The sequence below is a fragment of the Vigna unguiculata genome, chromosome 2, assembly GCF_037176805.1.
Source record: "Vigna unguiculata cultivar grain cowpea cultivar isolate G323 ecotype 2 chromosome 2, ASM3717680v1, whole genome shotgun sequence".
NCBI lineage: Eukaryota > Viridiplantae > Streptophyta > Magnoliopsida > Fabales > Fabaceae > Vigna > Vigna unguiculata.
The window spans coordinates 28,582,864-28,594,302 of NC_140793.1; the positions used below are offsets into that span (position 1 = coordinate 28,582,864).

The 11,439-nt window shown below is 34.6% G+C and overlaps 1 protein-coding gene across 4 annotated transcripts; it reads left to right on the forward strand.

The window, feature by feature from the left end:
* The first annotated feature begins 912 nt into the window (after nucleotides 1–912).
* ATS1 (phospholipid/glycerol acyltransferase family protein) lies at nucleotides 913–9,473 on the forward strand. 4 transcript variants are annotated; one of them, XM_028058722.2, is made up of 13 exons: nucleotides 918–1,319; nucleotides 2,222–2,319; nucleotides 2,844–2,930; nucleotides 3,082–3,179; nucleotides 4,681–4,738; nucleotides 5,275–5,376; nucleotides 5,473–5,534; nucleotides 5,644–5,754; nucleotides 6,196–6,274; nucleotides 7,349–7,468; nucleotides 7,543–7,656; nucleotides 8,230–8,399; nucleotides 9,040–9,473. In XM_028058722.2, the coding sequence occupies exons 1-12, from the start codon at nucleotides 980–982 to the stop codon at nucleotides 8,362–8,364; spliced, it is 1,404 nt and encodes a 467-aa protein (XP_027914523.1). In that variant the 5' UTR covers nucleotides 918–979; the 3' UTR covers nucleotides 8,365–8,399; nucleotides 9,040–9,473. The 4 variants fall into 4 exon arrangements, with proteins under 4 accessions (XP_085526087.1, XP_027914523.1, XP_027914522.1 ...); XM_028058721.2 differs by having other exon boundaries at nucleotides 920–1,319; nucleotides 9,014–9,473; XM_085669962.1 differs by lacking the exon at nucleotides 918–1,319 and adding an exon at nucleotides 1,407–1,596 and having other exon boundaries at nucleotides 9,014–9,473.
* The last annotated feature ends 1,966 nt before the right edge of the window (nucleotides 9,474–11,439 follow it).

Consider the following 11,439-nt stretch of genomic DNA (forward strand, 5'->3'; position numbering starts at 1 on the left):
TGAAGTGGTGTACGAATAAAAAAGTTGAAAAAAAATACTGCAGTCACTCCTTTTTTTTCTTTTCCTTTTTCTGATTTCAAACACGTAATCGTTTTCGGTATCAAATATGACAAAAAATAGCATAGAACAAATTAAGATAGGGAAAGCATCAACTTGCAGGAAAACCATTTCATATTAACTTCCAAAGGAAATCGCTTTCCAAACAAAAACTAAGATAACAACTCATCTAAAAGAGTTAGCCATAGATTATCACCGTAAGGACATCTCAATCCCAAACTAATACTTATCGAAAGGATGTATTTAAAATTTATACAAAAAAATAAAATATTTGGTGATTTTTAATTAATTTCAAGCAGTAACCAGAGAAAACATTAAAGGAAGTGTTCCCAGCATTTATGAACGTAATGCAATAATAAATCTACACACATTTATGGTAATTACTTTAAAAATCCTAATGAAGTGATTTTTGATTATGTCAATGTACAAATTTGTTAAACTAAAAAGGTGGAGAAAAAATCAAAGTTGGAATTCAATGGAAGAATGATATACTCAAGAAAGCGAAAGCGACATGTACGGCACATGGCTTAAAGCGTAGAAAAAAATATAAACCATATTAATCCAACAAAGAATGTTCAACAGAAGTATGATAATATTAATATTTTACACAACTCCTCATGCATTTTTTTATCATAATTTCTAGAAATAGAAAATTATACGTATTAATAATTAAAAGACTCGTTTTAACAAAATAATGTTATGGTTAATTGACCGTGGAGAGAGAGAAGGGAGAGTTGAGTTTTATCCGTTCAAGTATCGGTTCCGTTGGAGAAGGGCCACGTGTCCACTGGTCACACAGTGGCACGTGGGTCCCAGGGAGACGAAAAGCACGTGTGCCCGCCAATCCCACGCTCGCACTCACCACATACGAACGGATCCTATCTCTGTCTCTCACCTCTCTTTCGCGTTTGATCTTTGAAGAATGAGCATGACCGGTTCTTCAGCTTACTGTGTGGCACAAGCCTTCCCTCCCTTCTTCCGCCTCTCTAACAAAACTATGTTCCTCCTCTCCACGCCGCCAACCACATTCTTCCCTACGCCTACAACTCCTAGGGTTCCGCTTCTTTCTTCAACCGCCTCCTCCTCCTCCACCGCCTCCTCTTCCTCCTCCTCCATCTCCCTGCGATCTTCTACCGCGCCCTCGCCCTCCTGCTCCTCCGTTACTCCTAAAGACAACTCTCTCGTCTCCGCCAAACATTCTCACCCTAACATGTCCGCCTCCGTCTCTTCCCGGACCTTCCTCAACGCTCGGAGCGAACAAGGTTCACTTCACGTCTCCTCTTTCCTTTTATTTATTTATTTATTTATTTTCTTTTATTTCATATCTTCGCACTTCGTTTCTTCTCTATATATGTTTATTGCCGGCCTCTTCGATTTCTTTTGCGTTTGTTTATTTTCCTTGTGGCGGTTGCTCACTGCGGCTTCGCTCGGTTTGTGTTTCTATTAACTTATTTTTTAAATGTTGAGTTCAAATTGAAATGGATCGAGAAAGCGCGGCTACGAAGTTTGGAGGCTTACCTGAGGTGACGGTGATTGTGTGTGAGGTTTTTCTATTATTTTATTTTTTTTCCTTTTTATGTTTTTAGGTGCTGATTGAGGTTTGTGTTTTGGTTGTTGGAAATAAATAGCGTTAAATTGGTGGCGTGAGTAATTTATTCTCTCTGTTTTTTTCTTTTAATGGACTGTTACGTTAGGTGATGAGCATGCGAATGATTCGATTAATTTATTGTTTTTTTATTTTTATTTTGGTTTTAGTTTTTAATGTGCGGCTTGTGTTTTGAGTCTTGTCCTATTTATTAGTTGTGGAGATTTGAGAAAGGAGAGAATGAAAGTTATATAGTTGAGCAATAAGGGACTGATATGATCAGTCAGTGTTCAATAGCAAGGGTGTGTTCACCTAACTCTTTCTTTTCTAAAGAGAAATAAATTCGCTAATATTGTTTTCGGATGTTTATCATTTTTTTTTTTTCTGAATTGGGTTGAGCGGCAACTTCTTGTTCGTAGCAATCCATCAAGTTTGACCATGTCTATTATTCGACGAGGGAATTTTGGATTAAGATGCTCTGGCAATCCCTGAATCAAATCATTTTAATTAATTTCTGTTGTTTTATTCTAATCCAAGAATTCGTTTTCCTTTATACCACATTCATGGATTATTTTGCAGACGTTTTTGCTGGAATCAAGAAAGAAGTAGAAGCTGGATCTCTTCCTGCCAATGTTGCTGCAGGAATGCAAGAAGTTTACAATAACTATAAAAGTGCAGTAAGTTTCTATTCACGTGCATCCTGTACTGTCATATGAACTTTTTCTAATATCTGTGGTGTGGGACAGATATTAGTTCACTCATTATTCACAATGAAACTGAACTTCACGAATGATGTCTTTCAAGCATATTGTTGTCTATCATCGCTGTCATCTATCCTTGTTTCTTTGGTTCATACACTGACACAGTTTATTATAATTTTGGTGTTTGGTGCTCTTTCTGTTGCTGTATTACTTACTGATGGTTTTATATGTTGGTAAAATGTTGATTACTTGATTATCAATTCCAATCACATATCATGGTTATTCCAAATGCTAGATCTTGCACCCATTTTTCATAAAATCTGTCTTTTTTATGTTTTAATTGTTACCTGTATCTTACTAGCCCTAGAGTGGGTATCATTTAGAATACCAAAAATGGGTTGGTTATCCTTAGGTATATACTAATTCTCTTTTTATTAATTTTGCATTTGAAAGAGTCAAATAACATACACACATTTCCTTTTGTGTGCTATGCATTTCAGGTTATCCAAAGTGGAGATCCCAAGGCAAATGAGATTGTACTGTCAAATATGATTGCTTTATTAGATCGAGTATTTTTGGATGTGACGGTAGGAATGACTTCTGGAAAATACTATGTTCATTGTTTCCACAATAGGAATATTTTATTTACGAATTTGTCACAGACTAATGCTGCAGAGTTAGTTTGATATTGTTTCTTGTTATTAGTTCTCATTCTCGGAACATCATTGATCTTAACAGGATCCTTTTGTTTTTCAACCACACCACAAGGCAAAGAGAGAGCCTTTTGACTACTACGTGTTTGGGCAGAATTACATCCGTCCTTTAGTTGATTTCAAGTGAGTTTACTAGCTATAGTGTCTCTTTATACTGTTTGGTAGCAATCAAATTTGTTTATCCGTACATTTTATTGTTGATCACTTATGCACATGATTATGAAAATTTTAATGTGAAAGAATGATATCCTTGAATTGAGCACTTTGTATTTTTAGCAAGTTTATGCCTACAATAAGCTAGGTTCTGAAGAATTTGTGAGAAATGTATTAGGGAATCTAAAAGGTAGTATATGCAGGGAGTGTCCATAACCAAAGGGATTATGTTTTTTTTTGGCGAAGGGGGGGAACTTAACGTGCAGTACAGGCCCTATTTGAACATTGAAGTCTCAATGTGTTTAACACATGGTGTTGAAGCTGATGGTATCAAGAAAAATAGCAATATAGTTATTTATGATGATTTTTATGTTTCTTCTAATGGTGTACAAACTACAAATACAATGTACACATGATTAAGGCATATCTTGTATGAATTCTGGAGTCTGCACCTTCCAGTAGTCGATTGCCCTTTGATCTCCTTGAACTTTTGCTTGGTGGTTAGTGAAATCCCATACTAGGTTGAAGTAATTGTTGTAGAAATCAAAAGAGCAAACAATTTTATGAATGTAAATAAATGTAAGTTAAAATTTTGATTGATAAAGATTCCTGGAGAAGCTTGTAAGCAGAACACCACACTTGAGACATATTGAAGATGCTATTTTTCTAAGATTCACCTGTAAATATTGAGGCTTAAACATTGAGGGATAGCAGTTTTGCTGTGTCTAATCCTGTGTGGTTTGAGCTATCAAACTATAGTATATAGAGCAAGAATGCTGAAGTTTTTAATCTCTCCCAGTCTTTAAAAAATTCTGCTTCATTTTTGCAACTTTTGAGTGTATATTTCTTTTTAGAAAAATCTGCATAGGCTGTTAATAGACAAACTAATTGACCTGTGTCGGGTCTTGATACAAACAAGTTTATGACAAAGTGGAATGGGGTGCCTACTACCGGTATGTATGTTTGTGATTATGTTGGACGTTTTTCGTGGTTAACCTTAGGATAGAAATGATAAAATAAGATTGAAAAACCCTTTTCTTAATTGGAGCTGTGCCTTTGCAGCATTCTATGCCTTGTTACTGGCTATCCTTCTCAGTTTTCTATGTGCCCTCAAAAGGAGGTTTACTATGAATTGGTGATGCATACAGAACAGGCAAAATTAACTATGTTCAGCCATGACTCTCTTCATATGATTTTATTTCTGGTGTTATCTGGTAGTTAACTTGATTCTTCCTTGTTGTGACTTGTATCTAGAGAAGAGCCTTTGGTTTTGAATGAATTAAATATTCCTTTTCTACTAATAGGTATCTAAAACACTTCCCGAAGTGTAATCCCTGGGTGTAGCAATCTGTATGCCCATTTATATTCATGGCACTTAAAGGCCCATATATAATAAGCTTGTATCAAGACAATGTCTATTCCATTTGCCTGCACCTCGTAGCTATTCTTAAAGGTGATATTTTTGTTGCAGAAATTCTTATGTTGGCAACATGCCCCTTTTCATTGAAATGGAAGAGAAACTTAAGCAGGTGCCAATTTTTAATACGCTTTCTTCATATTGAGGGATTATTTACTGTGAAGTATGGTAGAATTTGTATTAACCTTATCTCACCAAGTAGGGTGAGGGCAGTGATCTAAAGTCCAGCATTTCTCCTTTATTACTTCTATCTTAACCCAAAGGTCGGTATCTATGCATGAGGCATATAACCTTTTAGGAGTTTATGTTTATTAGATGTGTAAAAGTCTTTAAGTTTAAATCTTAGATCGAGATTGTGGGAATTGACGGAAATCATGTGATTGTCTTGATTGTTTTCCGATTTTCCTACAATTCCGGTAGTAGATACTAAGTTGATGTTTCTAATGCTTCTGCTGTATCTATAATTTTTCTTGTAAGTACTGCTTATTACTTGTGTATCAGATATAGACGGCGTAAAAAAATTGTCCTGTACTTTACATGAAATGGCAAACTTGATTCTGATTTGTAGGTTCCTGTGTATGTTTGCCCTATGTTAACATTTTCATTGATGTGGGAGAAAATCTTGAAAGAATGAAAAAATTACTGCAGGGACACAACATCATCTTGATGTCAAATCACCAAACTGAAGCTGATCCAGCCATCATTGCATTGCTTCTTGAAACACGACTCCCATATATAGCTGAAAACCTGGTACAGTTTGCATATTTATTGTCTGGTTATTTTGAAGGACGGGCTGTCCATATTTATAATCCTTGCAGTTATTGAATTATACCGTTTGTTCCACAGACCTATGTTGCAGGAGATAGAGTTATAACTGATCCTCTGTCCAAACCATTCAGTATTGGCAGGTTTATTTTTGTACTTCTGTTTATCGAATTAAAGATTTGTGATGTTATTTTTCCTTCTATGAACGAAGTTGACTTCTGAAACCTTTTACTTATACTTTCGTTTTAATAGGAATCTCATTTGTGTTTACTCTAAAAAGCACATGCTTGATGATCCAGCACTTGTAGAGACGAAAAGAACTGCAAACATACGAGCTCTGAAGGAAATGGCTATGCTTTTAAGGTATATCCGTTGGTTTATGGAGAAATGGATGCTTTTATTTAGGAAAAACTAACAATTGGCCTTAAGGTACTGTTGAAGGGAAGAAAAATAGAAGATGTTTATTATACAAGTATTTAGTTATCAAAATTTGAACCCAAGTACGTTTTTTCTTGTTTTCCGTATGAATAATTAGAGAAATTAAATAAGGTTTCTTAATTATTATCTAATGCCCCAGTACACTTTATGCAGAGCATAATGCGTCAATTATAGTGCATGCTTATTAATCAATTCTCCTAGCACACTTTTTTTAGACCTTAATGCATCAAATTGAGTTCCGTTTTCTAGAAATCTGCAAAAAGATCATAAAGGAAAGAGGATGTAACAGCAGAGGGCATGTTTACTTTAGATAGTATTTTTTGTATGTAATGGTTATTTATCCGTCATCTTGGACTTTTGGTACAGGAATGGATCACAAATAGTCTGGATTGCCCCTAGCGGTGGTAGGGATCGCCCAGATGCCCAGACCAGAGAATGGGTGCCGGTATGTTCACCCTCCTGTTAAAGTAAAATATAAAAAGTGTGGCACAGTTTTAGTTTAGTCGAACTTCAATTACAGAAATATACCTTTTGACATTGACTTGAGGACAGATTGGATAAACTTCATAACTAGCATTTAGAGGAAAAGAATAAAGTTGAAACAAATCAAATTCCTCTTACGGATGACAATTAACTTATGTATCTCAACTTTAAAAGAAGCTAAGCGATAAACATCTAAAAAGATTGAAATGCACAATTTGATTTTAACTTGTATGATAAGTTTGATTTATTTTACCTTATTTCCTTCTCTTTTATGTGACTATTGAAAAGTTTGTATTGGCATTTAGTGCTACAATCTTGTACACTTCCAGAAGGGTACTGCAACTCTTGTTCTTTATGGTTATTCTGTTATTTGCTATTAGAGTATATTCTTAGAAAAGGATTAAGATAGGTAGGCATTTATCTTGTTTAGAAGCAATGATGTGAGTCAGATATAGTACTCTATTTAAGCACCATCATCATTGTTTGCAAAGGTTGCTTTGTGAATTTTATTTTTGAAAAGGATGAAATTATCTGATCCAGTGTTTGATTCTACAGTGAAACCTTATTCCACTTGTTGGGCTATAGATTTTTTTTGGAGGGGTGGCTAGAAATAAAATCCGGATTTCTGGCTCAATATTGAGTTTGCTTAATATTGAATATCTGGGCCATGGATTATTTCACTTGTGTTCTGTTATAACTGTACTTCCATTTGAAGTTGTTATAGCCTTGTGCTGGTTTGCGTGTAATCTGTCCTTCATTCTATGTAAGAGAAATTGATTTAAACATAGGAAGGTAAGTTTGAAGGACTGTATCCTATATCCAATACCTTCTTGGTGCTTGTGGGGTATTAATAGAAGGGGTAACAAGTATAGGGTGTGTATTATATCCAATGTCCTACTTTGTGAATGCAGTCAAGTAGAATGGTGACCTTAAGATTTGTGAGTGTCATACGTTCTAAATAAAAATATTGCACAATTTCCAAGTCCATAATATTTACATTACCATTTTGTTGATGCTTTGGCATATTAATATTCAGGCACCCTTTGATATTTCTTCGGTAGATAATATGCGAAGACTTGTTGAACATTCAGGTCCACCAGGTCATGTATATCCTTTGGCGATATTATGCCATGATATAATGCCCCCTCCGCTAAAGGTATGGTTTTCTTGTCTTTGAGAGTCTATCCTAATGCTTTATCTTAATTTTATTGCGACCATATAATTTTGCAGGTCGAGAAAGAAATTGGGGAGAAAAGAATTATATCCTTTCATGGGGCTGGCATATCAGTGGCTCCAGCGATAAGCTTTTCTGAAGCCACTGCTACTTGTGAAAATCCTGAAAATGTGAGTTTGATGAGCTGTACTGAACTAAATTTATTGTCATTTATTCTTGCGGTTTTCTTCTTAGAATTCATTTTACATTTTTTTATATTCAAACTGAGATGTGACTGCTTAAGAATGGGATACAACATGAAATGATTTATAAAGTAGTATTTTTCTTTAAGAAATTCTATTTGTATGAAAAACTTAAAAAAAAAAAAAGAGTGAAAAGTATGGGATGTGATGGGTACTGTGATAGAGAGGTGTTAATGTTTAAGTTGTTATATGGCATTACAAAATAGTATATTGAGTCATGTGAATCTATAGGCTTCCTACCCTCCTGACTTGTGGAACTATTTTGTGCCAATGTATTCTGGGGATGTACAAGACACCTACAATATTTGCTGGTTGAGTGTAGTTTTTCGTAATATGATGAACAAAGTCAGTATTATGTATCCTTGGGTTCCCTGCTCGTGTTCACTTATTATTTTTTGGTTGTAGTTATCTGAACTTGGAAGTGCTTTGATACATGAAATTCAATATCTGGAAGGTTCTTTTATTTTAACTTGAATGATACAGTGTGGGTTTTCTGCGTAGGCTAAGGACGTTTTCACAAAAGCCCTGTACGATTCTGTGACTGAGCAATATAATGTGCTGAAATCTGCTATACATGGAAAAAAAGGATTTGAAGCATCAACTCCTGTAGTTTCTTTGTCACAGCCATGGAAGTAGTTGAAATCTGCATCTTTTTCGTTACACTGATGCAGGTACAATTCTAACTACAGAAATTTGATATTTTTCTATGGTTCTATTGTACAACTTATAGATTAGAATTGAAATCCTATTTATTGTTGGGGGTTCGAATACTTCTGTACATGCTTCTGGTATTTTGTTGATGTTTATTGCTTTTAGATGAACTGCATGATTTTCTTGAGGCTTGAGCTGCAATTTATTATTGTTTTTAATACCATTCTTCACTCTCAATAATGTATAGCTAATAGCTTGCAATTATTAATATGGTGAAAATGATAATAAGCCTTTATTTTTGGCAAATATGTTGTTTTGGAATTGTCCTTGATAGTTACTTGAAGCATTTGAGATTTTTTTGTGTAAGATGTTCATAGCACTTAACTGATTATGGTTCGATTACCCCTTAATTAAAGATTTTTTAATTGTAATAGTATCAAATATAAATTATTGCTTGAATATTTCTAGCCCGAGATACTATCTAGTTAACTTGTTTACAACATGATTCGGAATTAAGCTAAACATTAACGGTAAGAAGCAGATGCAAGCTCCAAATAAAACGCTTGTCTTTTCTTGAACCTTAAATTGTACATTAACGTGCTCTACCCTACTGACTCTATTTTCATGGATGGAGGCTCCAACTGCTTTGTTCCCTTTCAGAAGCAAGTTGCAAGACCTCAGTCAAACAAGTTCGACTGATTCCTTTGAGGGACTGCCTAATTACTACACCGAATGATTTAGCTTGATTGAAGATTGCAGTCAAATACATATTTTGTCATTTTCCCTTTGCTCTTGCCGTTGTCAGCGTTCAATTAATCTGGAATCTGTTTCAGATGGTTCAAATTCAGCTGGTTACTGTACAGGTCTCTCTTAGTTCGGTGTCAGATCCGGTTCATTGGCTCTGATAAAATACTAAATATTTATCTACAGTTTTTTTTATCAGGTTAGCTAGCTGAATAGATAAAAAATCTAATTTCTACCATTTGTATTTTTAATGATGTCCAGTTTGTTCAATAATAGAGGAATAGATGTTAATATTACATGTTCAGAATCGAATTGTTCAGATGGAATCATTACATGTTGGCGACATGAAAGTTCTACAGTTACCGTTATTTTCTCATGTTTATCATTGTTTGCAATGTGATAGGTATAATTTATGTGGAAACGCTTGGTGTCTGCATCAATATCATGAAAACATGGTACATTTATATTGTTTCCATGTTAAAATAATTAGCTAATAATCTCTTGACATAAGTAATTTGTTGGATTGAGCCTATCACTATTGCCGTGAAGCCTGAAACGGGATGTGATAGCTATTCATTGTTGTATCCTGTTTAGTAGCATGCAAGTAGGATAACTGGATAAGTAGAAACAGTGATGATTATTTTGTTGAATGGAATAGTGGAAATGAGGTATTTCATAGCATTGATTTCCTCCATTATAGCTATTCATTTTCCCTCAATCAAACATCTTTAATTTTTATTGTATTTTTCCTTCACAAGCTCCGAATCACTTTGATAGCTGGCATCGTTGTTTGTCTCGGTTCACCTTTGATTCCGATGTTTCATACAGTGTTCAACAAATATTTCAATCATTTCAAAATAGCTATAGTCCCCTCTTATCTGATTGCAGATATTTTAAAATAGGGGTTCTCTTACGAAGTAGTTAGTAAGAAATACGGGCTTACGAAATAGTTTTTTTCTAGTTAGTAATACACGATATTACTAATTTCGCCGCTTCCTATATCTATGATAATGGGCCTCGTCTTTATTTTCCTATTCTATTGATTGGTTATTGAAAATGATTTAATATTTAAGGTTCATTCTTTTCTTACTTGAAAAATGAATATTTTGCATTACCTCTTTTTTGCATTACAACTCATTTCCCTGAATTTTGAAAAACCTGCGAATAAATCTTTGAGGACATTGTAAAGTCACACATCAAAAGTTATCTTTATGTGTTTCGATCCTTCGTTGTTCGATAGATCCTCATTCTGACCTAATACAACGTCAGAAGGATCTCCGTGTTTTAAGCTTCAACCATTAAATATTTATTGGATTATTGTAATCGAGCAAGCTCAGAGGTTGTTGTGACCTGAATCTAGACTAACGTTGTTTCGTTACTGTTGTTATTGTTAGGTAGCTTTCTGTGTGGAAAAAAACCCATATCGGTCATTAACCCTTCACCTCTTCTCTTCTTTGCTTCAAGTAAATATTAGTTTCGCTGGTGAAGATCCCTGAAATTTTAAACTTTGGCTATTGACTATTAATCTCCACAGGAAGGGCAACTAATAAGTTATTATCAAAACCTGTGACTAGCCTTAAAATGAGGTGGCCTTCTTTCCTTTAAAACTTGTAACCAGATGTAGAGAGTCAGATAATTGGTGATTCCCCTTTCATTTTTCCTTCAGTTTCCATATCTGTTGTCCCTTGTAAGTTGGTGTTTCTAAGTATGGACATGTTTGAATAACAGTGATTTGATTTTACTACGTGTAGATATGGCAATAATGATTTCACTACATGCAAGAGTTTAATACTCGGCACCCAGCCCCTGCACTGCAGGATTCCAAATCAGTTAATGTGACCAATGCCTTTCCACTTTCCTTCTGTTTGCTATACGAAATACGAGAACGGGTCGACAACCAAGGTCACCGCCCCATTGTTTATTGGTTTAGTGTTCCATTTTTTATTACCCTCCACAACAACATCACCCAAGTAACGACACATGTTAAAATTAACATACTAAACTACCAAATTTCATACATATCAATCCAATCTACCAAAACAAACATCTCTCTTGCAACATAAAACTTTTAATCTTAACGCAGAAAGATTCTACGTATTTAGCACTCATCATTACTTTTTAAAGAACACACTCCACGAAAAAAAAAAAAACATAATTAGGATTCTTTTTCACAAACTTCTCCATAACAAATTTTGTCCTATCAGACCTTCAATAGCTTCTTGAAAAAGTTCTATTTATTGCTATTAAGTTTTTAAAAAGAAAATGAACTTTAAAACAGCTAAAATACCTCGAATTGATTAAAGTAAAATTCTAAGA